General features: G+C 46.0%; 1 protein-coding gene across 3 annotated transcripts; it reads right to left on the bottom strand.

The window, feature by feature from the left end:
- Positions 1 to 535: 535 nt before the first annotated feature.
- LOC139260369 (interferon-induced protein with tetratricopeptide repeats 5-like) lies at positions 536 to 27,977 on the bottom strand. Of its 3 annotated transcripts, XM_070876914.1 has the most exons (4): positions 27,837 to 27,977; positions 26,642 to 26,786; positions 2,857 to 4,262; positions 536 to 1,376 (listed from the first exon to the last, which is right to left on the bottom strand). In XM_070876914.1, exons 3-4 carry the CDS (start codon positions 4,190 to 4,192, stop codon positions 1,351 to 1,353), a joined length of 1,362 nt encoding a protein of 453 aa, XP_070733015.1. In that variant the 5' UTR covers positions 4,193 to 4,262; positions 26,642 to 26,786; positions 27,837 to 27,977; the 3' UTR covers positions 536 to 1,350. The 3 variants fall into 3 exon arrangements, with proteins under 3 accessions (XP_070733015.1, XP_070733013.1, XP_070733014.1); XM_070876912.1 differs by lacking the exon at positions 26,642 to 26,786; XM_070876913.1 differs by lacking the exon at positions 26,642 to 26,786 and having other exon boundaries at positions 536 to 4,262; positions 27,837 to 27,976.

Here is a 27,977-nt window from a genome sequence, read left to right as displayed (position 1 = left end):
ACGCATCGGGCATAGGAGAAGATCTATCTGACCTTGGTGTCTCTCTGTGTGGGATTACCCGCTGATCGACGGGCTAGGCAGGAACTATTGGCAAAAGCTACTGCCGTCCACAGGGAAACAACCCGAACCGGGGAGTTTTAAAGCACCGGTCGACTCAAGGGACAATCATCGAGACATGGGGCACACAAAACATCCTGCACCATCGAAACCTAAATATTTTGTCTATGATGTGAAAACAAGGTGGAATAGAGTTACCTGTTTGTTTGTGCCGTGCCGAGAGACTGTTCCCAGAGGAGATTCCTTGTTTCAGTGTTTTCCTCTGTGCAGCTGATGGTTGCTGTGCAGTTTGGAGGCCGGGGAACATCTGAGGCTGGTGAAATTGTCCCTCGAGCAAAGTCAGCAGTGTGAGGGGTGGTTTTCAGGGGATCAGCTTCCCCTTCTGACCTTATATGAGCGGTTTCGAATCGCTCCCACATCCTTGGTTCTGGACTCTGGAATTATGAAGGGACTGGGACAGACTTGGACAAACAGTCGGTTTCAAGGTAGGAAGCAGGTATGGCTTTATTGTGTTTAAAAGAAAGTAAAAGGCACACTTTTAATAGCACACACAGAATAGTAATACCAATACACACTGAGGGGTACAACACATTGAATAAAATGTCAAAATACAGACTTTGTCAGAATGTTATGGGTTCAAATCCAACTCCACTGACTTGAGCACAAAATCTAGGCTGACACGTCAGTGTAGTACTAAGGGAGTTCTGCACTGCACTTTTGGAATAGACTTTAAACCGAGGCCTGGTCCACCCACTCAGGATGTGCGGAGATTGTGACATGTACTGTATCAATACAACTCAATGGCTTGTAGTTTGCGGTCAGTGGCGAAGCAAAGGCGTTTGCTGCTGGTCCCAAAGTAATCTTCGCACAAAAAGCTTGTGATCTCTGTGGGGACCATTTCAGCTTTTCCGAGGCGTCATTGAAATAACGGAAGTTAATGGGGATTCCCAGCGGAGAGCTGCTGTGAGCTCAACAAGCTGTCTAAGCAGCCAATGTAAACACAGAATTGTCACAGACAGTGAACCAGGAGATGGGTAAGTTCCTTTGGCCCCGAAATTGGTGGCCTTACCGCCCAGTGCCACCGACTGTTGCCGATTTTATTCTCCGCTCTCCCCTCAGGTGACAGATCCCTCTTGGTCTGATGCCGGCGGGAGGGGAATACCGCTGGGAACCGCCTGCTGGCAGCCACTGGCGGCCAAGTCGCGTAAGTAACCTCCCGCTCGCTAAGCTGCCATATTGCTGAGGGTGGGAGTCAGCAGCAACAGGGCGAAGGACCGTTCCGTGGAGGCAGGTCTAACCCTGATGGTAAGTACGAAGACCTGCAAAAAAACGGTTCGTGAACATGTTTTAATTTTCTTTCTTTCAGTGTTTTAACTGAATGGGGTCCCCTGAAGGTGCTACGGGCGTATTTTTTTTTTGTGATTATTTTTATTTATCAGTGTTTCCCCCCTCCCTGGACCCAACTCAATCCTCGGCGGCACTTGGGCGAGGATAGCATCTGCTGCTGAGATTGAGAGCTCCCGCCTGCTGCCGCCCAGAGTGATGGTACAAGCTGTCATTTTGCTGCCGGGCGGGACTGCCATCTCTTTTTGAGGGCTCTTCCCGGCAAAGTACCGCCCGGTCTCTCGGCGGCCATCGGCAGTGCTTTGGGCGGCACTTGGCCGGGCCTTGGCTTTGACCAAGTTCAGGCCTTTTGATTCTAATGTTTTGAAAATGTTAGAGAGAACAAAACAAAGATTGGAGCCCTGACATGGGGAAAAGGAAATCCTGAAATAAAGATGGATATTTTTAAAAAATCAGTTGTTTTTAATATTTCTTAAAAATGTCAATTTTTATTAAAGTAGATACATTTGACACTCCAGAAACTTAAAATGAGTATTTCAGGGCCATAGCCTTTGTTCAGCAGTCAATATATTGTTAAAACCCCAATTACACCTAATCCAAAAGGACCTAACCTTTAATGGAGTATTTAACAGTGGTATTACCATGGAAGGGCCAAAGTTTTCATCAGTTTCCATAATTTGACAGCTTACACTGATTGCCGGCTGTGGAGAAGGGTTGGGAGGCAGTGGGGGTTCCATAGCACAGCCAGTATCGAGGCAGTCAATGACTGACCACAACTGTGGGATTGCAAGGTTAGGTTGCACACGCGCTCGATCCTGAAGTTACGGTCAGTGTCAAAGGTGAAATGACGGCAAATTCCAGACCGTTATTTGTTTCTTTACCGAATCAGGTTAATCTGAATCGCCAACTATTTGCATGTTGTATAGTTTGAACAGTTTGCTGATTAAAGATTTGACTGTTGAGTAAATGTGCAAATTCAGTTTTGGCCCCAAGCTAGCATTTGGTGTCTCGGAGTTCCAGGGCTACAGGCAGTCAGTGCAGGTTAAAGCATTCCAGCCAGACTGTTGACACTTTGAGTGCCTTTAAACTGAATCAAGTTACAGTCAACAGAACCCAGTATAAATTGCTTGTTGACGGCCTGGCTGTAACTGGCCTGTTTTGGCGAGAGCTCTGTACATGTCAGGAAACAACACGGTCAGAGCTGTCTGCCAAAAGTTATACATTTAAATGTTAGAGAATGTGGAGAGCAGAATCTCAACTCCCTAAACATTGAAATTAAGGTTAGATAGGTTTGGAAAATACTCAGGGGATTCAACAAACCCTGAGCGCTCTGCAAACCAGATTTGACCCCACACTTCCCTCTCCCCTACATTGCAATCCATTTCCTCCCACATTCCAACCATGTTCTCTATAATCTCTCCCCTACATTGCCCTATGTAACCTGACGCAGCTTACATAGAGCACTTTGAAATTCTTCATTGTCACGATCACACTCCAGGGCATTCTCAAAGTATTCAATGGCTTCTGATTTCTTGCCATCAATCTGGTGTATTAGTCCCAATATACCAAAAGCTACACTGTCTCTTGAATCTTTACTCATTCGATCTTCAGCAATACGTTTCAATTTTGCGCGGCATTCCTCATTCTTGTTGGTCTTAACTTTGAGTTTTAAGCATTCCTTGAAATGATGAATGGCATTCAGCTGGGATCCTTTCTTATACAGCTGGTACAATCCATAGTCCCAATGTATTAATCGTTTATTCAAAGGGCTGTAATCTTTATTTCTAAGCAGGTTGGTGTAGATATCATCGGCTTTGAAATATTCTCCACATATTGCGTGGAGTTCCGCCAAATGAAGTATTGCAAAAGTAAGCGAGGGTTTCTGTTCATACGCTTTTTGGAAATGGTACTTGCAAAGTTCAATCAATTTTCTGCTGTCTGCACGAGCAAAGTATTTCCGGTGAGGTTTCAGCTGAGCTTTGTAACATAAGCCGATCTCATGGTGAAGAAGTGCAGAAGAGGATTTAACCTTCAGTGCCTTTTTCAATAGCTGTAAGGAATATTCAACAGATCCTTGTTTTCTTAAAGCTTTGGCTGCATATTGAGTTATATATGGATCATCAGGAGACTCCAGCAGCACTTCTTCAAGTAATCTGTAATATTCATCTATTTGATTGAAATCCTGTAGTCTCAGAGCCAACATGATCTTGACAAACGAGTCATTTGGGTTCAGTGCTAATGCGCGGCGTAACTGCTTCACTACCTTGCAGTGTTCAGGACGCTGTGGGTCTTCAAAGGTTTCTTTAAGTCGAAACACAACAGTTGCATAAGCTGCGTTCCATTCAATGTCATCAGGATCCCCCTCCAGAGCCTTCTCAATACATTCATTTGCCTCTTCATAATATTTCCTGCCACATTTCAACAGTGACCAACCCTTCTCCCCGTATACTTCAGGTATCAGTGCTGTATACCGAGAGCCATCAGTAAATTGTTGACAGATCCTCTCCAGCTCGTCGAGGTAGGACTGGGCCTCTGCCAGTTCTCCCACATGATAATATACCCAGGCAGAGTTTCCATAGGTGATGATGCTCCATTTTTCTATTTCAAATTTGTGATTTTTCCTCAGAATTTCTTCAGCTTTCCATAAATTATTGACCGACTTCTCACAGTTGCCTCTCGTACAGTTTACAAAAGCAAGTAGATTGTAAGTCATAGCTTGATATTTCACAATATCAGACTCTATTATATAGTTTAGTCGTTCCTGCAAATCATCCCACTCAACATTTTCCATCTGCAGATTCCACGTGAAGTGACATTGTAGCTGAAGTAATTTCACTTTCAGGGCGTCCCTTTCAGTGTCACTGTAAGAAATATGTTTAAATATTTATTAGTTTTGTCACACATTCAGATAGGAATGGTGATGGGGAAATGATTACACACTGGCCAACCGAGGAACTCAGGAAAGTTATTAAACAGCGCTAAAAAAGCTGACAGCTCAAATAACAACCAGAAGCTGAACCACACAAACAACAAAAACAACAGACAGGAAAAGACCAGCTGGACCATGGAGCCTGTCCCATACCGTCACGGTGCACCTTAACACCACAATCCCCATTGCCCCTCCCCACCAACCAGGCTCGCAGCCTCCCTGAAAATAGGCACAAGAGCATCAAAGGCTCAAGCCGCTGATACTGGGGAACTTGCATCCAGCAGGGATCCAGAATCGGATCCTGGGATCTTTCTGCTTACATGGCTGAGCTACTCACTGCTTTAACCAGATGAATCATTGGGGAAACTATACTCATTCTGTTGTCGGGCGCTTCCAAAGGCAAAGGCACCTGCAGGGCAGATGTATGTACGTGTGTGCCTGACCACATCACGAGACCATGAGAAATTCTTAGCAAAAACATGTAGCCCCTTGATGCTTAGGGGTCAATTCCATTGGCCCAAAAGAAACCTGTCATGTAATCTATAATCGTTGTGATTGGATTGTGTCCAGCCAAGATGGGTTGAGTAATTGTAACCTAGTATTGTAAAACGTATAAGTATCGATGAATGTCTTTGTTCAGCAGAGAGCAGTGCCTGCTGTAACCCAGAGGCTTTCTCCCTGCCGGCGTAATAAAGGCTGTTTTGATGTTGGAACCGACCCAGAGTGTCGAGTGATTCTTCCTGGGAAATATTTGCGCTAACAGTGGTGTCACAAACAGGATTCGGAAGTCGCTGGACACGCTTGGAAGAACCGGGTGAGTATAGATTAAAACAAAAATAAGAAAGGGTGCTGAAGGTGGACATCGGTTGATCGACACGAGGAGACGGTCTAATACCTCAAACGCCTAGCCTGAGCCCGAATTAAGAGGACTTGTTCCCACGTGACGGCCAGGATTAAATAGGCATAGGGAACACACTTAGACCGTGGGATCGTGATACCGAGCGACATCTCCTGGGCCTCCTGGGCCCAGTAGTGTAATTTGAAATATACCCCGGGGACCAGGTGGTGCACAGTGACCAACGAAAATCAAGTCTGTGAACAGGATCGGACCAATAGGCAAAATGGTGCAAGGTATTTCGTTAAGGAGACGTAGAGCGCTGTCAGGAATTGCTTAAAGTATTTAAGGATTGTATTATAAGCCTGCTGTAAGAAATTATCACAGACTTGTGACCCGTCAGTAAGCCAAGAGACGGCCTACTACAAGTCGCGTTAGCTGAAAGCGGACCTCTGAGAGTAGATTCCTAACAGTTCTAGTCCTACCCAGACATGGTCAGTAAACCAACAAAACTCGAGTGGGGGCCAGAAAGGTCTCTTACCCGCCACCTGACGGAGAAACAAAAGAAAGTAATTGATAAGGCCTGGGTCCTGATTCTTTGAGCCCACGTAAAATTAACAGAGAAAGTAAATCAATCATGTATTAATTATAACTTGCGTAATTACATAATGCCATAAAAAAACCTGATAGTGACTATCTTAAATGATGTATGGATCCAAAAATAGAGCTGGCCAAACAATAAGCTTTGTTGAATAAAGAGAGGCTTTTGTAAATGTCTGTCTTTGAATGAGAGTGTTTGTGTGATTTTTGACTGCAAAATATTTGAGGTGGGAATTAATGAATGTTTCATGTGTCTGAAAGCCTGTTTAGAAAAGTGGTCGAGCTGTCTGTTTGTTTTAGCTCCACCCACTTTTTCAAACAGAGTGAAAGTTTTTTTAACCCTTTGCAGTGTTGTCCAGTATGTGGGAAGTTTTAAGAAAGTGTGAACCTAGAATTGAATTACATTTTAAATTAGAAACGCAGGTGTGGATTTATTCAGATGATATGTTATGGAGCTAGGAAATGCACAAAGGATAGGGTTGTTGAGCAAAAGATAAAAAATACATGGTCCCATTGGTTTACAAAAAGATTTGACATGCTCACTTACTTGTCAAAAGAAAACATGCAATCATTGATCACATTGGGTTGAAAGACAATAAATTTAGTCTAGGAATGAGATAAAGAACGGAAAAGGGAAGCTGTAATTCCTTTTTTAAAAAAAAGCCTGTGTGGGTCTCTCCAGGCTGTGGGTTGGGGAAGTACGCCCCCATTTTCCTTTGTGTAAAACCTTGACACGAAAGCTTCTAGCTCAGTAAAGAGATTTTTAAATAAAAGATTGGCAGTACAATATTTGAATTGGGATTTTGAGATATTTCAGGTGATTCTCCTTGATAAACATTTTGGTTGTATTGGAAAATCTTGGGTTTGGAAGCCTTTTTAATAAAAGTACACATACTGGGCCCAAGTTTCCACATGATTCGCGCCTGATTTTTAGGAGCAACTGGTGGAGAACGGACTATTTTAGAAATCGCAATTCTCCACATTTTTTTTTCTGCAGTTCTAGTCAGGTAGAACAGTTCGAGATTAGAACAGAATTTTTTCTTCAAAAGGGGGCGTGTCCGGCCACTGACGCCTGATTTGAAAGTTTCCACAGTGAAAATGTACTCCAAACTAAAGTAGAATGGCGCCAGTGAAGATTTTTGCAGAACTGAAAAAACCTGTTCTACACATTAAAAAAATCAGGCGCAGGTTACAAATTAGGCGTCCAGAACGAGGTGGGGGGGAAGGGAACTCATTAAATTCGACAATAAATCCTTATTTATACGTCTACAAATATTATACAAATAAATCCAACCTGAATAAACATTTATAAGCCAAGAAAAGATGAAATAAACCATCTTCCTACCTGTGTGAAAGTGCTTCAGCCAGGAGAATTCTGCAGCTGTTTGTGCCGCTGAGCGAGAGAGGGAGGGAGAGAGAGAGAGAGGGAGGGAGAGAGGGGAGAGAGGGAGGGAGGAAGAGAGAGGGAGAGGGAGAGAGGAAGAGAGAGGGAGGGGGAGAGAGGGAGGGAGAGGGAGGGGGAGGGAGGGAGAGAGAGAGGAGGGAGGGGGAGGGGAGGGAGAAGAGAGAGGGGGGAAGAGAGGGGGGGAAGAGAGGGGGGGGAAGAGAAGGGGGGTGTCGGGGAAGAGAAGGGGGGGGTCGGGGAACAGGAGCGGGTGTCGGGTCAGGGGGGGGAGCGGGTGTCGGGTCACGGGGGGGAGCGAGTGTCGGGTCGGGTCTGGTCGGGGGGTGGGGGGGAGCGGGTGTCGGGTGTTGGGTCGGGGCGGGGGGGGAGCGGGTGTCGGGTCTCGGTCGGGGCGGGGGGGGAGCGGGTCTCGGGTGTTGGGTCGGGGCGGGGGGGAGAGCGGGTGTCGGGTCAGGGGGGGGAGCGGGTGTCGGGTCGGGTCGGCGGGGGGTGGGGGGGGTGGGCGGAGCGGGTGTCGGGTGTTGGGTCGGGGCGGGGGGGAGAGCGGGTGTCGGGTCGGCGGGGGGGAGAGTGGGTGTCGGGTCGGGTCTGGTCGGCGGGGGGCGGGAGCGGGTGTCGGGTCGGGTCGGCGGGGGGTGGGGGGGGGGGGAGCGGGTGTCGGGTCGGGTCGGCGGGGGGTGGGGGGGGGCGGAGCGGGTGTCGGGTCGGCGGGGGGAGAGTGGGTGTCGGGTCGGGTCTGGTCGGCGGGGGGCGGGAGCGGGTGTCGGGTCGGGTCGGCGGGGGGTGGGGGGGGTGGGCGGAGCGGGTGTCGGGTCGGGTCGGCGGGGGGTGGGGGGGGGGCGGAGCGGGTGTCGGGTCGGGTCGGCGGGGGGTGGGGGGGAGCGAGTGTCGGGTCTGGTCGGCGGGGGGTGGGGGGGGGGGCGGAGCGGGTGTCGGGTCGGGTCGGCGGGGGGTGGGGGGGGGGGGCGGAGCGGGTGTCGGGTCGGGTCGGCGGGGGGTGGGGGGGGGGCGGAGCGGGTGTCGGGTCGGGTCGGCCGAGGAGCAGGAGCTGGCCGTGGGAGGAGCCTCATTCATGCAGCCCCAGTGAGGCCATTGGGCCAGGGCTAGGGGCTGCGTGCTTCGGGCCCCTCCCACACAGTTCGGCGCCTGGAGCTACTGCACTTGCGTGCCCACTGTAGCGCGCATGTGCAGAGGTCCCGGCACTGTTTTCAGCGCCGGGACCTGGCTCCGCCCCCCCCCACAGCTCGTGCTGGCTGCGCCGAGTGCCACAGGACCTGTAAGTCGGTGGAGAATACAGAGTATTTTTTGAGGCGCCGTTTTAGGCGCGAAAAACGGGCGCCCAGCTCGGAGGGGCGCCGTTTTTTTTCTTGTGGAAACTTGGGCCCACTGTGTCAGAAGCTGAAGCTTAAAAAAGATGTAATTTATGAGATACAGTATCACAAAATTGAAGTTACAGAACAAAAGATTAAAGTTTTTGATCAGCTTCTAAAACAGAAGTTAGGCACATATTAAAAAAAACAGTATTACCATATTTGACATTTTGTAATTCAACAATAAATACAAATTCTACAAAAGGGGAGCAGAAATTAGGGTGGGAACAGTGAAGAGTTAATTTTGTTGTGAAGGTTTCAACTACCACTGGTTAAGAAAAGGCACAACCAAATGCGATACATTTAAAATAAAAAGTTAAATCTGATCTCTTTTTGAAAAAGAAATAAAACTAACGGGTTTGGGAACAATCTAGAAATACCTCAGGGATCAGGTCAAACTCCTGGGCAAGTGGTGAGCTATCTGCGAAAGTGTAAAAGGGACTTTGGGAAAATTAAAATGTTAAAACAACAGGCTTTAGCAGTTTAGAGCAAAGGACCTTGAAACTTGAACATTTGAGATAATGGAAAGCAGCTTTCAAAGCCTACGTGCTAGACTCTGTTCTAGATATGGAAAGGACGAAAAAGATAAAGACGCAACCTTAAAAGCAAACAAATTGAACAAATTTGGGAAAAAATGTTTTCGATTGTCTTATGATTTTAAATTAACAAATTTACGGAGACACAAGCCCTCCGTGTAAAATACAAAACCTAATTTGAAGAAAGGAGATTTAAATGGAAAAAGATGTAACTTATTAAATACTAGTTGATATTGGCTGTGAAACAGATATTGATTTAATTGGGAAAAGGAAAAAAAAGAATTTGAAGAGGTAAAAGACATTCTCCATTGATAATGATTTTAAATTACGAGAAAGTTTCACTGCAGTTTGAAAAGATTTCCAAAATGGACGTTGTTTATCAAGAAAAGTCCTGAACAGTCTAAACAAGCAGGAGGGTTTTGAAAATAACAAGGAGAAAAGATCTAAGCTATGTGAACTCAGCACAGAAAGAAAAAGCTGGGAATTAGAAAATCTTACTGAATTTTAAAATTCTTATAGAAAATGAAACTGGCACGGAAGTTTAGATTTTGTGCCGAGAGAGAAATAAAACACAAGATTTGCCCAGTGAACGGGACCATAAAAAAAACCAAAATGTTGGAATGTATACAGCTTGTGTGAAAATTGGATTTCAGTAAACAAAATGGCTATTAAAAATGTGTGGTCTCGTTTTAAATCAATTAAAAAAAATCTTTGGCAAGTATTTGAATTAGGAGTTTAGAAAAAATTGGAGTTTAATCTAAAATGCCGTCTTTCCTGATGAGAAGATTTTTATTATGACGGCTTTACTAATTATTTCTTCTGTTTTAACAGATTGCTAATTTCTCAGCAAGTATTGAAGGCACAAAGACTTGAAAAAAATGTTTTTGGATGATTACGTAATGACATCAGGCCTTCTTACAAACCTGCAAAGGAGTTAACCCTTTCCATTGACAACTGTTTTACACTGGACCTCATTAATTTGGATTTCCTAATAAAATAAAGAAGACTCACCTGACAGACAGAGGAAATGGTGGGATAGTCAGAATAAAAAATAAAACAGAACTAGCCTATGTAATAATACTCACCTGATACAGATAAAATAAATAGATACTCAAACAAAACAAATTCAGGAGTTAAAGCTAAAATAAGCTGGAAGAGATTTTTTTTTAAATGGGTCCAGACGGATAGTGCAGTGCACAGCCATAGCACCAGCACCTATGGCGATAGGGCCAATGTACCCCACAGTGGGTAAGTGTAGACCACAAACTCAACCTAACAGTAAACCAGACTGGGATAACGAGTGCGGAGTCGAGTGACCTCTACATGCATGGATAAAAGATGAGTAGACCATAACCTAACACCTGGTGACGACCAGGCTATCTGTTTAAAATTTGCAGATATAACGCTCACCCAGATGGGACTGCAGTGGCTACTTCAACTCTGGAGACTCATGATACTGGGAACCTTAAGGCCCACGCAAGCACTGGGTAATACAGATGGACTACGAAAGATACAGCACACGCAGGAAAGACACCACTACATGAACTATGGGGCTTTGTTTAATTTAACTGACGGAATATGCATCCCAGCAGCCAAGGACTGGAGCAAGGACAGAACTTATTTTAATGCATAATGTTAAGTATGAAATTGTGCCTGTTCTGATCAATATCTCAGGCATACGAATGGCGGAATATTGTACAGAACAGGCAAGAAATATGTATGGTGTGCTGAGTAAAGTTGTAATGCAGCAGGCTGTTGATGCCATGGGTGCCAGTAGATTCAGAGGACAGGAGCCACTTCATAGGACTAAGAGAGAAATAGTTAATGATGCTGCTACCGATTTTAACATCGGAACCTCCATAGTAAACTCACTGGATATACAAGGGCCAAACGAAAAGCTGGAACAATTTAAAGGGGTGATGAAAGGACTATTAGAATGGGCAGAGCAGAATCAGGAAGATCAAGCTAACAGATACAACACAACCTTGATCAGATCCAAAGGGGGGAAGTGCCAGACTGGATAGACAGCCCACATCTGGCTCAGTTGGCCAAACTGAAGGGGACACTGGATAATTGCACTCTGAAGGGACTAATCAGAGTATTCCCAGTGATCCCAAACTGCCCAATGGGTAAAGCTGCCAGAGTGGGAATAGTCCTGATGATACCTATAGTCACACAAGACTCATGACCGTTTCCCCTTTATCAACTGGAGAATATCGGGATCATACGGGAAAACACCTCCCTCCATTACTATCTGACCGCAACCTCTGCTATCTGCAGAGACAACACACTCTATGGGATCTTCCTGACGGAATGCAAGCAGACGGTTGACATTACGGTGTGCCCTCACCCGGTGGGACAAGGAGAACGAGACGAGTGTGGATTTAAATGAACCAATGGATGTGTATTAGAAATAGTACCTGCCCCCACTCATTTTGCCAGAGCAGGTTACAGGGGCAAAGGGAGATACTGTGTCTCTGCCACGGTATGTTCATACCAGTACAATGACTTACAATGCCAGATCCCGCAACCAAACTTTTGCTTCACACCCCTACGACCCGTCACAATAGGACAAGCCCGCATTATCCAGGTTAGATGCCAGGGCACCGAAATCATTAACTCCACCAATCAAATCCACGATCACCTGCAGGATTATGATGAGCCAGAGCAAGCCCCTATCCCAAATTTAGCTGAGGTACTAAGGGAGCTAAGACTCAGAGTAGGCCAGTCTGTCAGACTCTACCACCAACTACAGACAAAGACACTGGAGAAGAATACTGACCAAGAGTTACAAAACCAGAGTTGGCGGAGGAGGGTCTGGGACTGGGGGATGAACGTAAACATCCACCCGTGGATTTGAATAATATCACACATACTGGTAGGGATACAGCTGGTCAAAGCACTGACATGGGGTGTTATGGTCTGTCGGACCTGCAGGCATTATGCACGACGTAGGAGAATCAGACCAGGGTTCAAGTACATAGGGAGATCTGTCCAGCAGAGGGACAGGAGAATTTGAACAATATCAATTTGATATAAGCAACCGGAACTCCTGAAACCACGTGACTGGCCAGCATGTTAAGGCAGGGAGTACCGGGTGGTACGCAAAGATATAAATGGGGTAATAAATTATAACCAATGTTGTCGGTTAAAGGGGACTAGGACTATTCCCTTACCGAAAGGGGGAATTGTTGTCGGGCGCTTCCAAAGGCAAAGGCACCTGAAGGGCATATGTATGTACGTGTGTATAAAATGGCTGTTAGATATAAAATGGCTGCCAGAGATTTTGCAAAGCATCAGGGGAACTCAACTGGCTAATTTGACCACATTCCTAGGTAACTGATACAACTGTGTTTCTCACACAGGCGCACACAATTAAGTCCAAATCAGCACATTCCGAAGCCCAGACCAGATGTCACTGCCCAATGGGACAGAATGGAACTCTGTAATTGGATTAAGATAAGAAAGATAAGCTCAGGCAGAACCCAAGGACAGTAGAGATAAGGGTGGGCCTGATCACATCACGAGACCATGAGAAATTCTTAGCAAAGACATGTAGCCCCTTGATGCTTCGGGGTCAATTCCTTTGGCCCAAGAGAATCTATAATCGTTGTGATTGGATTGTGTCCAGCCAAGATGGGTTGAGTAATTGTAACCAAGTGTTGTTAAATGTATAAGTATCGATGAATTTCTTTGTTCAGCGGAGAGTAGTGCCTGGTGTAACCCAGAGGCTTTCTCCCCGCCAGCGTAATAAAGGCTGTTTTGATGTTGGAGCCGACCCAGAGTGTCGAGTGATTCTTTCTGGGAAACATTCGTGCTAACTCATTCCATTGAACTAGTGCCTGTGTCAGCCATGACTCAGTGCTAGCTCTGTCGTTTCTGAGTCAGATAGCTGTCGGTTTAAGTCCCACTCCTGAGACTTGAGCACCAAATCTAAGCTGATACTTCAGTGCTGTACTGTCAGAGGTGTGCATTCCAGGTCACAACTCATCGTTTAAAAAAAAATCTTCTCATGTCGCCTCTGATTCCTTTGCCAATTCCCTTAAATCTGTGTCCTCTGGTTACTGAACCTTCTGCCACTGGAAAATATTTCTCCCTATTTACGCTATCAGAACTGTTCATGATTTTGAACACCTCTATCAAATCTCCTCTTAACCTTCTTTGCTCTAAGGAGAACACCCCCAGTTTCTCTAGTCTCTCCTTGTAACTGAACTCTTTCATCCCTAGTACCATTCCAGTAAATCTCATCTACACTCTCTCTCAGACCTTGACATCCATTCTAATGTGTGGTGCCCAAAATTGGCCACAATACTCCAGCTGGAGATTTATCAGTGTTTTAGAAAGGTTTAGGATTTGACTTTGTACTCTCTGCCTCTTTTTAGAAAGCCAAGCATCCTGTATGCCTTTTTAACAGCTTTCTCATCATGTCCTACCACCTTCAAACACTGATGTACGTACACACCCAGGTCTTCCTGTTTCTGCACCCCTTTTATAATTGTACCTAATGATATTGTGATCACTGGTCTCTAAATACTCCTCCACTGAAACATGCTCCATTTGTCCAACTTTATTCTCCAGAATTAGAACCAGGACTTCTTTTTTCTTCATTGGGCTGGAAACAAAGCAACATTTCACTCGTACTCTTTTCAGGAATTCCTCTTTGCCCATTACAGTGTTATTTTTGCACTCTATATTAGGATAATGGAAGTCCCCCATTATCACTACTCTATAGTTCTTGCACCTTTCTGCAATTTGCCTGAAAATTTGCTCCTTTACCACCTTCCTGCTATTTGGTGGTTTATAGTTTAGGGTAATCGCTCCTCCATTGTTCCTCAATTCTAACCAAATACATTCGGTTTTAGAACTCATTTCGAAGAAGAGCAGAGGAGCTCACGCCGATCTCCTGACCAATATTTATCCCTCAGTTAACATCGCAAGAAAACAGATTATCTGTGTAATGTATGCACATAAGGTCTGCCCACCACCAGGGGGCACTGCCATCGGGTCCGAGGGTCAAAGGTACACTCGTGCTGGGTCTGGTATATAACCTGAACTTCATCTTTGTATCTTCACTTCTGGAAGCCATTAAAGACTGACCAGGTTACACCTGGTCACTGGCTCACAGTATGGAGTTCATTGTGTCATTTCATACACCACAACTGGCGACGAGGCAAATACAAACCCAAACAAAAGTATGGCGAGCACAGCACGATCGAATACTGTTGGAATTCTCGAGAGATTCCAACAGTGGGAGAGGATTGGGGCGATTTCACGGATCGTCTTGACCAGTATTTCGTGGCAAACGATCTAAACAAAGACAGGGATGCAGAGAAGCGCAGGGCAGTTCTTCTCACCGTCTGTGGCCCTACGAGAACCTGTTCTCATCCATTCTTCCTACAGAAAAGGTTTATAAAGAACTGTGTGCTCTAGTTCGGGAACATCTTAAACCCACGGAAGGAATCCTCATATCCAGATATCGCTTCCATACGCACATTCGTCCAGAAGGCCAGGATACAGCGGCATTTGTTGCCAACCTGAGATGTCTTGCAAGGCCTTGTAAATTTGGGTCTGCGTTGGAAGACATGCTATGTTACTTTTTCATGATCAGGGTCAACCGCGAGATGATCTTAAGTAAGCTGCTGGCTGCGGAGACACCGGACCTCAGCAAGGTCATCGCCATCGCCCAGGCTTGCCTGTCCACACAGAAAAGCACGAAGCAGATATCGCGACAAAACAGGAACTCCACGGCAAGTACTGTGCACAAAATTGTATCGATGGCCGGCAGAGCTGCACATGGCAGGGCCTACTCGACTGTGTCTGCAAGACCAGGAGCCGCTCAAAGTTCACCATCGAAGGCCTACTCAACTGTGTCTGCAAGACCAGGAGCCGCTCAAAGCTCACCATGGAGGGCCTACTCAACTGTGTCTGCAAGACCAAGAGCCACTCAAAGTTCACCATCGAGGGCCTACTCGACTGTGTCTGCAAGACCAAGAGCCACTCAAAGTTCACCATCGAGGGCCTGCTCGACTGTGTATGCGAGAACGGGAGCCACTCAAAGTTCACCATCGAGGGCCTGCTCGACTGTGTATGTGAGAACGGGAGCCACTCAAAGTTCGCCATCGGGCGCCAATCCGAGCTCAATGTGTTGGCGTTGCGGGGGCATTCACCGCCCCCATCAGTGCCGCTTCAGGCAGTACGTATGCAGAGGGTGTGTGAAGCCGGGTCATCTTCCATGGACGTGTCCGCAGTGGAGCAAGCGAGCTGTGACGCACCACGTGGATGATGATTAATTCAGCGTGGATCTGGCGATGCAGCTCAAGGTATTTGAGAGCTCCGAGGAGGAAGTGTATAACGTACGTGCGTTCCGAACAAAGAGCCAACCGATAATGATGGAGGTAACATTAAACAGCGTGCCGGTATCCATGGAATTAGACACGGGTGCGAGTCAATCGATAATGAGCCAGAGGACTTTCGAAAAGCTGTGGGAGACCAAGGCAGAGAGACCCAAGCTGAGTCCGATAAATGCGAAGTTGCGTACCTACACCAAAGAGCTCACACTAGTGATCGGTAGTGCAGCAATAAGAGTGTCGTATGAGGAAACGGTTCATGATCTACCGTTATGGGTTATCCCGGGCAACGGCCCATTGTTATCCGGCAGGAGTTGGCTCGATAAAATAAAATGGAAATGGTACGATATCAAAGCTTTGTCATCAGTGGATGATGATTTGTGTGCTCAAGTGCTGAGCAAATTTCCCTCACTGTTTGAACCGGGAATTGGCAGCTTCAAGGAGCCAAGATGCAGATTCACCTAGGCCCAGATACAAGGCCCATCCATCACAAAGCCAGGGCAGTCCCGCACACGATGAGAGAAAAGGTCGAGCTCGAATTGGACTACAATACGAGGGGGTCATCTCACTGGTCGAATTTAATGAATGGGCTAGTCGCATTGTGCTGGTGTTAAAGAGCGACGGCACGGTCAGGATTTGTGGAGCCAACAAGGTCACGATCAACCCAGTTTTGAAACAAGATCAGTACCTGCTACCGAAAGCTGATGACCTGTTTGCAACGCTAGCCGGGGAAAATCGTTCACCAAATTGGATCGAACGTCGGCCTACATAACACAGGAACTGGTTGAATCATCAAAGAAATTTACGTGCATCAACACACACAAAGGACTGTTTATTTACAACAGTTGCTCTTTTGGCATTCATTCAGTGGCAGCCATATTTCAGAGAAACATGGAGAGCCTATTGAAATCCGTCCTCAGGAGCGTGGTATTCCAAGACAACATCCTAGTCACAGATTGTGACACTGCTGAGCACCTGCACAATCTGGAAGAGGTTTTGCATCGTCTGGGCAAAGTGAGACACAGGCTGAAATGTTCAAAGTGCGTTTTCATAGAAACATAGAAACTTAGAAAATAGGTGCAGGAGTAGGCCATTCGGCCCTTCGAGCCTGCACCACCATTCAATAAGATCATGGCTGATCATTCACCTCAGTACCCCTTTCCTGTTTTCTCTCCATACCCCTTGATCCCTTTAGCTGTAAGGGCTACATCTAATTCCCTCTTGAATATATCCAATGAACTGGCATCAACAACTCTCTGCAGTTGGGAATTCCACAGGTTAACAACTCTCTGAGTGAAGAAGTTTCTCCTCATCTCAGTCCTAAATGGCTTACCCCTTATCCTTAGACTATGTCCCTTGGTTCTGGACTTCCCCAACATCGGGAACATTCTTCCTGCATCTAACCTGTCCAGTCGCGTCAGAATTTTATATGTTTCTATGAGATCCCCTCTCATTCTTCTAAACTCCAGTGAATACAGGCCCAGTTGATCCAGTCTGTCCTCATATGTCAGTCCTGCCATCCCCAGAATCAGTCTGGTGAACCTTCGCTGCACTCCCTCAATAGCAAGAAAGTCCTTCCTCAGATTAGTAGACCAAAACTGAACACAATATTCCAGGGGAGGCCTCACTAAGGCCCTGTACAACTGCAGTAAGACCTCCCTGCTCCTGTACTCAAATCCCCGAGCTATGAAGGCCAACGTACCATTTGCCTTCTTCACCGTCTGCTGTACCTGCATGCGAACTTTCAATAACTTATGTACCATGACACCCAGGTCTCGTTGCACCTCCACTTTTCCTAATCTGCCACCATTCAGATAATATTCTGTCTCCGTGTTTTTGCCACCAGAGGTCGAATTCCTTGGACGAAAGATTGCCACAGACGGAATCAGGCCTACAGACGCGAAAACAGAGGCCATCAAAATGCGCCCAGGCCACAGAATGTGATGGAGCTGTGTTTGTTCCTGCATCTTCTCAACTACTTCGGTAACTTCTTACCCAAATTGAGCACAGTATTAGAGCCTTTGCAGAAGCTGCTCAGGAAAGAAGATGACTGGGTGTGGGATGAACTTCAAGACAGTGCCTTTGAGAAGGCTAGAAATCTGTTGTGTTCCCACAAGCTACTGGTACTGTATGACCCATGCATGCGTCTAGTTTCGACCTGTGATGCATTGTCCTATGGGGTCGGCTGCGTACTCCAGCAAGCCAACGAGTCAGGCAAGCTACAACCAGTTGCATACGCGTCTCGAAGCCTGTCCAAGGCGGAAAAAGCTTACGGCATGATAGAGAAAGATGCTTTACCATGTGTTTATGGGGTAAGAAAAATGCACCAGTACCTATTTGGGCTTCACTTCGAGCTGGAAACCAATCACAAGCCGCTTATATCGTTGTTCTCAGAACATAAAGGTATCAATACCAACGCGTCGTCCCACATCCAGAGGTGGGCGCTGACATTATCTGTCGATGATTATGTCATTCGTCATAGACCAGGCACCGACAACTGCGCTGATGCATTGAGCCAGTTACTGTTGCCCACACCGGAGATGGAAACGCCAATGCCCGCAGAGCTACTCATGGTCATGGATGCCTTTGAGAGTGAAGGGTCGCCTGTCACTGCTCAACAAGACCGAGACCAGCCAGGATCTGACCCTATCAGTTGTAAACCATTGTGTTCTCAACAGGGACTGGTCGACCATCCCCAAGGAAATGGGTGATGAAACCAAACTGTGCAGCCATCGCAAAGGTGAGCTGTCCATCCAATCTGACTATTACTGTGGGGTAATCGTGTTGTAATGCCCAAGAAAGGCAGGGCGAGATTTGTGCGGGAGTTACATAGTATGCATCCCAGTATTGTCGTGATGAAGGTCATCGGCAGGTCCCATGTTTGGTGGCGTGGCACTGACTTGGACTCAGAGTCATGCATGCATCAGTGCAACTCTTGCATGCAGTTAAGCAATGCCCCAAAGGAAACTCCGCTCAGTCTGTGGTCATGGCCATCCAAACCGTGGTCTAGAATCCACATTGACTTTGCGGGCCCCTTCCTCAGTAAAATGTTTTTTGTGATGGTGGATGAATACTCCAAATGGATAGAATGTGTGATCATGTCATCCAGCACTTCCACTGCCACCATTGAGAACCTGAGAGTCATGTTTGCCACACATGGTCTGCCAGACATCGTTGTCAGCGACAACGGACTGTGTTTCACGAGCCTGGAGTTTCAAGAGTTCATGAAACGCAACGGCATAAAACACGTGAGGTCAGCCTCGTTCAAACCCGCGTCCAATGGCCAAATGGAGTGGGCAGTTCAAACCATCAAGCAGAGCCTGAAACATGTAACTCATGGTTCCTTGCAGACACGCCTATCACGTATACTGCTCAGTTACAGGTCAAGGCCACACACACTCACCGGGGGCCCACCTGCAGAACTATTGATGAAGAGAGGCCTCAAAACCAGGCTCTCTCTAGTCTATCCTGACCTTAACGATCATGTCGAAACCCAACGTCAACGCAAGGAGTGGTATCACAACCACACCGCAGTGTCACGTGACCTATCTGTAAATGACCCAGTGTATGTACTTAACCATGGTCAAGGGCCCAAGTGGCTCCCGGACAATGTTACGGATAAGGAGGGTAACCAAGTGTTTATTGTTAAGCTCAGGAATGGGCAGATGTGCAGGAAACACATTGATCAAATCAAGCAAAGACACACTGACGAACCGGAACAGTTGGAAGAAGACACCTCGAGCTTAGACGACCAACCAACTCATGTCCAGCCATCAGAAGAACCCACTGTGGTCAACACCCAGCTCCAAGTCGTGAGAGACTCGGAAAGCACTGGGATTGTACTGAGACGGTCAACTAGGGAGCGAAGTGCTCCGGACCATCTGAGCTTGTAATATGGACTTGTGCCAAGAACTGGCGGGGGGAATGATGTAATGTATGTACATAAGGTCTGCCCACCACCAGGGGCCACTACTGTCAGAGGTCCTAAGGTCATAAGTACACTGGTGCTGGGCCTGGTGTATGAACTGAACTTCACCTTTGTATCTTCACTTCTGGAAGCCATTAAAGACTGACCAGGTAACACCTAGTCACTGGCTCACAGTACGGAGTTCATTATATAATTTCAAAAACTACACTCTGGTCACTATCATGTTGCTATTTGTGGGACCTTGCTGTGCACCAAATTGCTGCCGCATTTCCTTCATTACAGCGGTGACCACACTTCAAAAGTACTTAATTGGGTGTGAAATGCTTTGGGACGTCCTAAGATTGTGTAAGGTACTATGTAAATGCAATTCATTATTTCTTCCTTTACCTAAACAGGTTCATCTGAATTGCCAGCTATCTGCATGTTGTATAGTTTGAGCAACGTGCTGATTAAATATCGGCCTGTTGAGTAAATGTGCAAATTCAGTTTTGGCCGCAAGCCAGCATTTGGTGTCTCAGAGTTAGAAACATAGAAACATAGAAAATAGGTGCAGGAGTAGGTCATTCGGCCCTTCGAGCCTGCACCATCATTCAATGAGTTCATGGCTGAACATGCAACTTCAGTACCCCATTCCTGCTTTCTCGCCATACCCCTTGATCCTCCTAGTCGTAAGGACTACATCTAACTCCTTTTTGAATATATTTAGTGAATTGGCCTCAACAACTTTCTGTGGTAGAGAATTCCACAGGTTCACCACTCTCTGGGTGAAGAAGTTTCTCCTCATCTCGGTTCTAAATAGCTTTCCCCTTATCCTTAGACTGTGACCCCTGGTTCTGGACTTCCCCAACATTGGGAACATTCTTCCTGCATCGAACCTGTCTAAACCCGTCAGAATTTTAAACGTTTCTATGAGGTCCCCTCTCATTCTTCTGAACTCCAGTGTATACAAGCCCAGTTGGTCCAGTCTTTCTTGATATGTCAGTGCTGCCATCCCGGGAATCAGTCTGGTGAACCTTCGCTGAACTCCCTCAATAGCAAGAATGTCCTTCCTCAATTTAGGAGACCAAAACTGTACACAATACTCCAGGTGTGGCCTCACCAAGGCCCTGTACAACTGTAGTAACACCTCCCTGCCCCTGTACTCAAATCCCCTCGCTATGAAGGCCAACATGCCATTTGCTTTCTTAGCCGCCTGCTGTACCTGCATGCCAACCTTCAATGACCTTCCAGGGCTACAGGCAGTCAGTGCAGGTTAAAGCATTCCAGCGAGACTGTTGACAGTTCGAGTATCTTTATACTAAAGCAAGTTGCAGTCAGCAAACCCCAGTTTACATCGTTTGTCTCCAGCCTGGCTGTAACTGTCCTGTTCAGGAGATAACTCTGCGCATGTCAGGAAACAACACGATCAGAGCTGTGCCAAAAGTTACAGCTTTAAATGTTAGAGAATGTGGGGAGCAGGACCACAATTCCCTAAACATTGAAATTAGGGTTAGGTCGGTTTGGGAAATACTCAGGGGATTCGACAAACACCCCGGGCACTTTGCAAACCACATTTCACCTCACACTTCGCTCTCTCCTATATTGAAATCGATTTCCCATCTTAGCTCCCTCAACCCTTCCCATTACCTCTCCCCTTCATTACCCTTTATTCCTTGTTGTAATGTATGTACCTGTGTGTATGCTCACAGGTTTGTAGAGCTGTTGCACTGTGAGTGGCTGAGCCAGTCACGTGATGTTCACAGGATTCAATAAAACCCCAGTCAGTTGGCTCTGGGTCATCCACAATGAGTTGTGCAGTTCTGAGCCTAGTGGATGAACTGGTAATGTTTAGTAATAAAAACAGAAAATGCTGGAAATCTCAGGAAGTCAGGCAGCATCTGTGGAGAGAAACAAAGTTAACGTTTCGGTTCTGTGACCCTTTGTCAGAACTCTGTCACACACGCTGCCTGACCCACTGAGATTTCTGGCATTCTCTGTTTCTATTTCAGATTCCAGCATCTGCAGTATTTTGCTTTTGTATTTGTGGTAATGTGTCGTTTGTTAATAAACCAACTAGTTCTTAACAGCAAAGTGTTGCTATGAATTCTTAAGCCAAGAACCCATGAAGACATTACATTACACCTGTTACCCCTCCTTTCCCCTGCATTTCACTCCCTTCCCTTTCCCATCAGAGCTGCTGTTGGAGAATATGTGGGAAATAATGAGAGTAAAAGTGAGAGGGAATGGGGGAATAGGCTGGCAATATCGTGCTTTATTGCCAATGAGGATTGCAGGGCGATTGGGCTCAGGATGGTATGTTGCTTCCCTGGTGCAAGGGTCAAGGATGTCTCGGAGCGGGTGTAGGACATTCTGAAAAGGGAGGGTGAACAGCCGGTTGTCCTGGTGCACATTGGTGCCAACGATATAGATAAAACAAGGGATGAGGTCCTACGAGACGAATTTATGGAGTTAGGAGCTAAATTAAAAAGTAGAACCTCAAAAGTAGTAATTTCTGGATTGCGACCAGTGCCACGTGCTAGTCAGAGTAGGAATCGCAGGATAGTGCAGATGAATATGTGGCTTGAGCAGTGGTGCAGCAGGGAGGGATTCAAATTACTGGGGCTTTGGAACCGGTTCTGGGGGAGGTGGGACCAGTACAAACCGGACAGTCTGCACCTGGGCAGGACCAGAACCAATGTCCTAGGGGGAGTGTTTGCTCGTGCTGTTGGGGAGGAGTTAAACTAATATGGCAGAGGGATGGGAACCAATGCAGGGAGACAGAGGGAAACAAAATGGAGACAGAAGCAAAAGACAGAAAGGAGATGAGTAAAAGTGGAGGGCAGAGAAACCCAAGGCAAAAAACAAAAAGGGCCAATGTAGCAAAATTCCAAAGGGTCAAAATGTAATAAAAAGGCAAGCCTGAAAGCTCGGTGCCTCAACGCGAGGAGTATTCGGAACCCAGAAGAGGGCTCTGAGCTAGTTAGAATAGGTGAGAGCTCAGATGAACAGGACCCCAAGGAAGAATGCAAAAGGCAGGAGGCAACAGAGAAGAGTAGCATTGGGGTAAGTGTAAACCACAAGGTGATAGGAAGGGACAATATGTATGAATATAAAGGGGCTGCAGGAGGGATCAAAACTAAAAATCATGGTTTAAAAACTAGTATTAAAACACTCTACCTAAATGCACGCAGCATTCGAAATAAAGTAAATGAGTTGACGCCACAAATCATTACAAATGGGTATGATTTGGTGGCCATTACAGAAATGTGATTGCAGGGTGGCCAAGACTGGGAATTAAACATACAGGGGTATCTGACTATTCGGAAGGATAGACAAGAAGGGAAAGGAGGTGGGGTAGCTCTGTCAATAAAGGATGATATCAGGGCAGTTGTGAGAAACGATATTGGCTCTAATGAACAAAATGTTGAATCATTGTGGGTGGAGATTAGAGATAGTAAGGGGAAAATGTCACTGGTGGGCATAGTTTATAGGCCCCCAGATAATAACTTCACGGTGGGGCGGACAATAATCAAGGGAATAATAGAGGCATGTGAAAAAGAAACGGCAGTAATCATGGGGGATTTTAACCTACATATCGATTGGTCAAATCAAATTGCACGGGGTTGCCTTGAGAAGGAATTCATAGAATGCATACGGGATTGTTTTTTAGAACAGTATGTTACAGAACCTACAAGGGAGCAAGCTATCTTAGAACTGGTCCTGTGTAATGAGACAGGAATAATAAACGATCTCCTCGTAAAAGTGAATGTTGGTCCCTTAGAAGATGAGAAGGGGGATTTAATAATGGGAAATGTGGAAATGGCTGAGACCTTAAACAATTATTTTGCTTCGGTCTTCACAGTGGAAGACACAAAAACCATGCCAAAAATTGCTGGTCACGGGAATGTGGGAAGGGAGGAACTTGAGACAATCACTATCACTAGGGAGGTAGTGCTGGACAGGCTAATGGGACTCAAGGTAGACAAGTCCCCTGGTCCTGATGAAATGCATCCCAGGGTATTAAAAGAGATGGTGGAAGTTATAGCAGATGCATTAGTTATAATCGACCAAAATTCTCTGGACTCTGGGAGGTACCAGCGGATTGGAAAGCAGCTAATGTAACGCCTCTGTTTAAAAAAGGGGGCAGACAAAAGGCAGGTAACTGTAGGCCGGTTAGTTTAACATCTGTAGTGGGGAAAATGCTTGAAGCTATCATTAAGGAAGAAATAGCGGGACATCTAGATAGGAATAGTGCAATCAAGATGACGCAACATGGATTCATGAAGGGGAAATCATGTTTAACTAACTTAATGGAATTCTTTGAGGATATAACGAGCATGGTGGATAGAGGTGTACCGATGGATGTGGTGTATTTAGATTTCCAAAAGGCATTCGATAAGGTGTCACACAAAAGATTACTGCAGAAGATAAAGGTACGCGGAGTCAGAGGAAATGTATTAGCATGGATCGAGAATTGGCTGGCTAACAGAAAGCAGAGAATCGGGATAAATGGGTCCTTTTCGGGTTGGAAATTGGTGGTTAGTGGTGTGCCACAGGGATCGGTGCTGGGACCACAACTGTTTACAATATACATAGATGACCTGGAAGAGGGGACAGGTTGTAGTATAACAAAATTTGCAGATGACACAAAGATTAGTGGGAAAGTGGGTTGTGTAGAAGACACAGAGAGGCTGCAAAAAGATTTGGATAGGTTAAGCGAATAGGCTAAGGTTTGGCAGATGGAATACAATGCCGGAAAATGTGAGGTCATCCACCTTGGGAAAAAAAAACAGGAAAAGGGAATATTATTTGAATTACAACATGCTGCGGTGCAGAGGGACCTGGGGGTCCTTGTGCATGAATCCCAAAAAGTTAGTTTGCAGGTGCAGCAGGTAATCAGGAAGGCGAATGGAATGTTGGCCTTCATTGTGAGAGGGATGGAGTACAAAAGCAGGGAGGTCCTGCTGCAAATGTACAGGGTATTGGTGAGGCCGCACCTGGAGTACTGCATGCAGTTTTGGTCACCTTACTTAAGGAAGGATATACTAGCCTTCGAGGGGGTACAGAGACGATTCACTCGGCTGATTCCGGAGGTGAGGGGGTTACCTTATGATGATAGATTGAGTAGACTGGGTCTTTACTCGTTGGAGTTCAGAAGGATGAGGGGGGATCTTATAGAAACATTTAAAATAATGAAAGGGATAGACAAGATAGAGGCAGAGAGGTTATTTCCACTAGTCCGGAGACTAGAACTAGGGGGCACAGCCTCAAAATACGGGGGAGCCAATTTAAAACCGAGTTGAGAAAGAATTTCTTCTCCCAAAGGGTTGTGAATCTGTGGAATTCTCTGCCCAAGGAAGCAGTTGAGGCTAGCTCATTGAATGTATTTAAATCACAGATAGATAGATTTTTAACCAATAAGGTAATTAAGGGTTACGGGGAGCGGGCGGGTAAGTGGAGCTGAGTCCACGGCCAGATCAGCCATGATCTTTTTGAATGGTGGAGCAGGCTCGAGGGGCTAGATGGCCTTCTCCTGTTCCTAATTCTTATGTTCTTATGTTCTTTGGTCTCGCTGTGAGTCTCTCGCCTTCTCAGCTGCTGTCCTTCTCCAGGCTGCTCTCGGGGCTCTTGTCGTCTCCAGGTGGCTCTCTTGAGTTTCCCTCTTGAACTCGTCTCCTCTCCAAACAGCTTTCGAGGCTTTCTTGCCTCTTGTCGCCTTCACTGGCCCCTCCCCCAGTCTCTCCATGTTCTGTCTGACCTCACCCCTTGCCCACTTCACACGCCACCTGGTGGTGACACACCGCAGGTGTTCACGCTACTTCCAGAGCGAGCGGCCTTGTGCCCGGGCGTTCTCCCTCCTCTGCACTGAATCACGGGCAAACCGGGGCTGTCAGTGTTACTGTCCACAACAACAACAACTATTGTATTTATATAGCCTCTTTCACGTAGTGAAACATCCAAGGCACTTCACAGGAGTATTATGAGATAAAAACAGTTACATTCTGACTTGTTACATTGCTAATAACTAAGACAAAAAATGCCAGACCCAGGTTGAGCAAGGGACTTTACAAAACTGGTTTAATTAGTGTAATATAAAAAATACTATTGTTTCTGGAAAGAAATACATTTTTAAAATTATTCAGTCACGGGGTATGGGTGTGACTGGCAAGGAGAGCATTTATTGCTCTTCCCTAATTGCTCTTGAGAAGGTGACAATAGGCCTCCTTCTTGAACCACTGCAGTCCGTAGGTGAAGGTATCGCACAGTGCTGTTAGGGAAGGAGTTTCAGGATTTTGACGCAGCAACGATGAAGGAACAGTGACATATTTCCAAGTCGGGATGGTATGTGACTTGCAGGGGAAGTTGGAGGTGATGGTGTTACCATGCACCTGCTGCCCTTGTACTTCTAGATGGTAAAGGTCGCAGGTTTGGTAGATGCTATTGAAGAAGCTGTGGTGATTTGCTGCAGTGCAACTTGTGGATGGTTTAGGTGCTGGATGGGGTGCCGGTCACGCGGGTCGCTTTATCCTGGATGGTGCCGAGCTTATTGAGTGTTGCTGGAACTGTACTCATCCAGGCAAGTGGAGAGTATTCTATCACACTCCTGACTGAAGCCTTGTAGCTGGCAGAACAGCTTTGGGGACTCAGGACATGTGTCAGTTGCTGCATTTGTGTAGCACCCCTCACAGACTCAGGACATTCCAAAACGCTTCAAAGTCACTGAAGTACTTTTGAAGTTTAGTCGCTCTTGCAATGCAGGAAATGCTGGCACCAATTTGTGCACAGCAAGCTCCCACAAACAGCAATTTGATAATGGCCGGATAATTGCTCGGATTTTGTTGTGAATGACGAAGGAACGACTTTTGCCGTTGACCTCACGTACAGTTGCCCACAGACTTTTGGTGGGCTTGTCAACGCAGATTTCCAGTCTTCCAGCGTCTGTTTGAATTCGATGCTCCCTGCAGGGGATGTGTGATGTCTGTGAGCAGACCAAGCAGCAGGGAAGCTGTTCAACCACTCAGATTGAAGAAACCGCACAGGTGGCAAAGCAGGAAGTAAATAACAGGAAATATAAATTACATTTAAATCATTGTACAGGAAGCAAAATAAAGATTGGGACATACACATGAGATTAAAAGAGAGACATAAAAGAGCAAAACACATAAACTATAATAATAACATTATTTGAATTTTTATATCTTTAAAAGTCTGCAACATGAATTTTCTTCTGAGGGAATGAGATTCCACACTTATAAAATTATTTTTTCAGGACCAGAGAGGTTGTTCAAAAGTAATTATGAATTATCATACCGTTAAAAACTCAGTTACTCCTGTTTGAAGAAGGCTCAAGTTTTCATTGGTCTTTAGTGTGTTAATAGTGGGTAATTAGTTTAAGTTCATGCCTTAACTATGATTTCTGTGCAGGTTCCATCGGCGAAGACTGCAACAGCACACCCTGTGGAGAAGCAGGGTATCACAGACAGCAAATTCTGGATTTCCACTAAAAACTGCGCATGTGCAGATGCCAGAAGTTGCTGTGAAATTTACATTGCAATAATGGCAAGCACTGACAGCTTTGCTGTTATTAGTACAGCTAAATTCATTCCATTGTGTTTTAGCGATGTCGATTAAGGTTTACAGAGAATTACGTAGCGTCTACAGCACAGAAGCACGCCATTCAGCCCAATTGGTCTCCACACGATCCTCGTCTCACCCTTCTTCATCCAACCCTATCAGTAAATCCTTCTATTACGTTCTGACTCATATGTATATCTAGCTATCCCTTAACTGTATCTGTGCTATTCGGCTCAACTACTCCTTGTGGTCGAGAGTTCCACATTCCTACCTCTCTTTGGATGAAGACATTTCTCCTGAATTCCTATTTGGATTTATTAGTAACTATTATACTTATCGTTCCTAGTTTTGGTCTCCCCCACAAGCAGAAACAGCTTCTCTACATCTACCTTATCAAACGCTTCAATGATCTTAAAGACCTTGGTCAGCTCACGCCCTCAGCCGTCTTTATTCTAGGCAAAAGAGTCACAGCCTTTTCAGCCTTTCTTGATAGGTATACTCTCTCAGTTCTGGTATCATCCTTGTGAATCATTTTTGCACCCACTGCAGTGCCTCTATATCCTTTTTATAATAGGTATACCAGAACATTGCACAGTACTTCAAGTGTGGTCTAACCAAGATTTGACACACAAGACAAATATTGGCAAGGACACAAGGAAAAACTCCCCTGCTCTTCTTCGCAATAATGCCAGGGGATCCTTTACATCTACTTGAGGGGGCAGACGGGGCCTCCATTTAATGTCTCATCCAAAAGACGGCACCTCCGATAGTGTGCACTCCCTCTGTACTGCACTGGAATGTCAGCCTGGATTTCGCGCTCATGTCTCTGGAGTGGGACATAAGCCACTGACTCAAAGGCAAGCGTGTTACCGCTGTACCACAGCTGACATCTTAACTATATACGTTATTTACACATGAAATTCACTCTTACCTCATGATGGTCGGAATGAATCGGCCTGCTTCTTGTTTAATTTTACTTCTGTTGTCTGATCAGCTGTAAAAACAGAACTAAGTGTGTTCAGCTCTTCCAAGATATTTATATATCATCCACACCCTTTTAGAGTCAGATGAT

The sequence above is a fragment of the Pristiophorus japonicus genome, chromosome 3 (genome assembly GCF_044704955.1).
Source record: "Pristiophorus japonicus isolate sPriJap1 chromosome 3, sPriJap1.hap1, whole genome shotgun sequence".
Taxonomy (NCBI): Eukaryota; Metazoa; Chordata; class Chondrichthyes; family Pristiophoridae; genus Pristiophorus; species Pristiophorus japonicus.
This window is presented reverse-complemented; position numbering and strand designations above follow the sequence as displayed.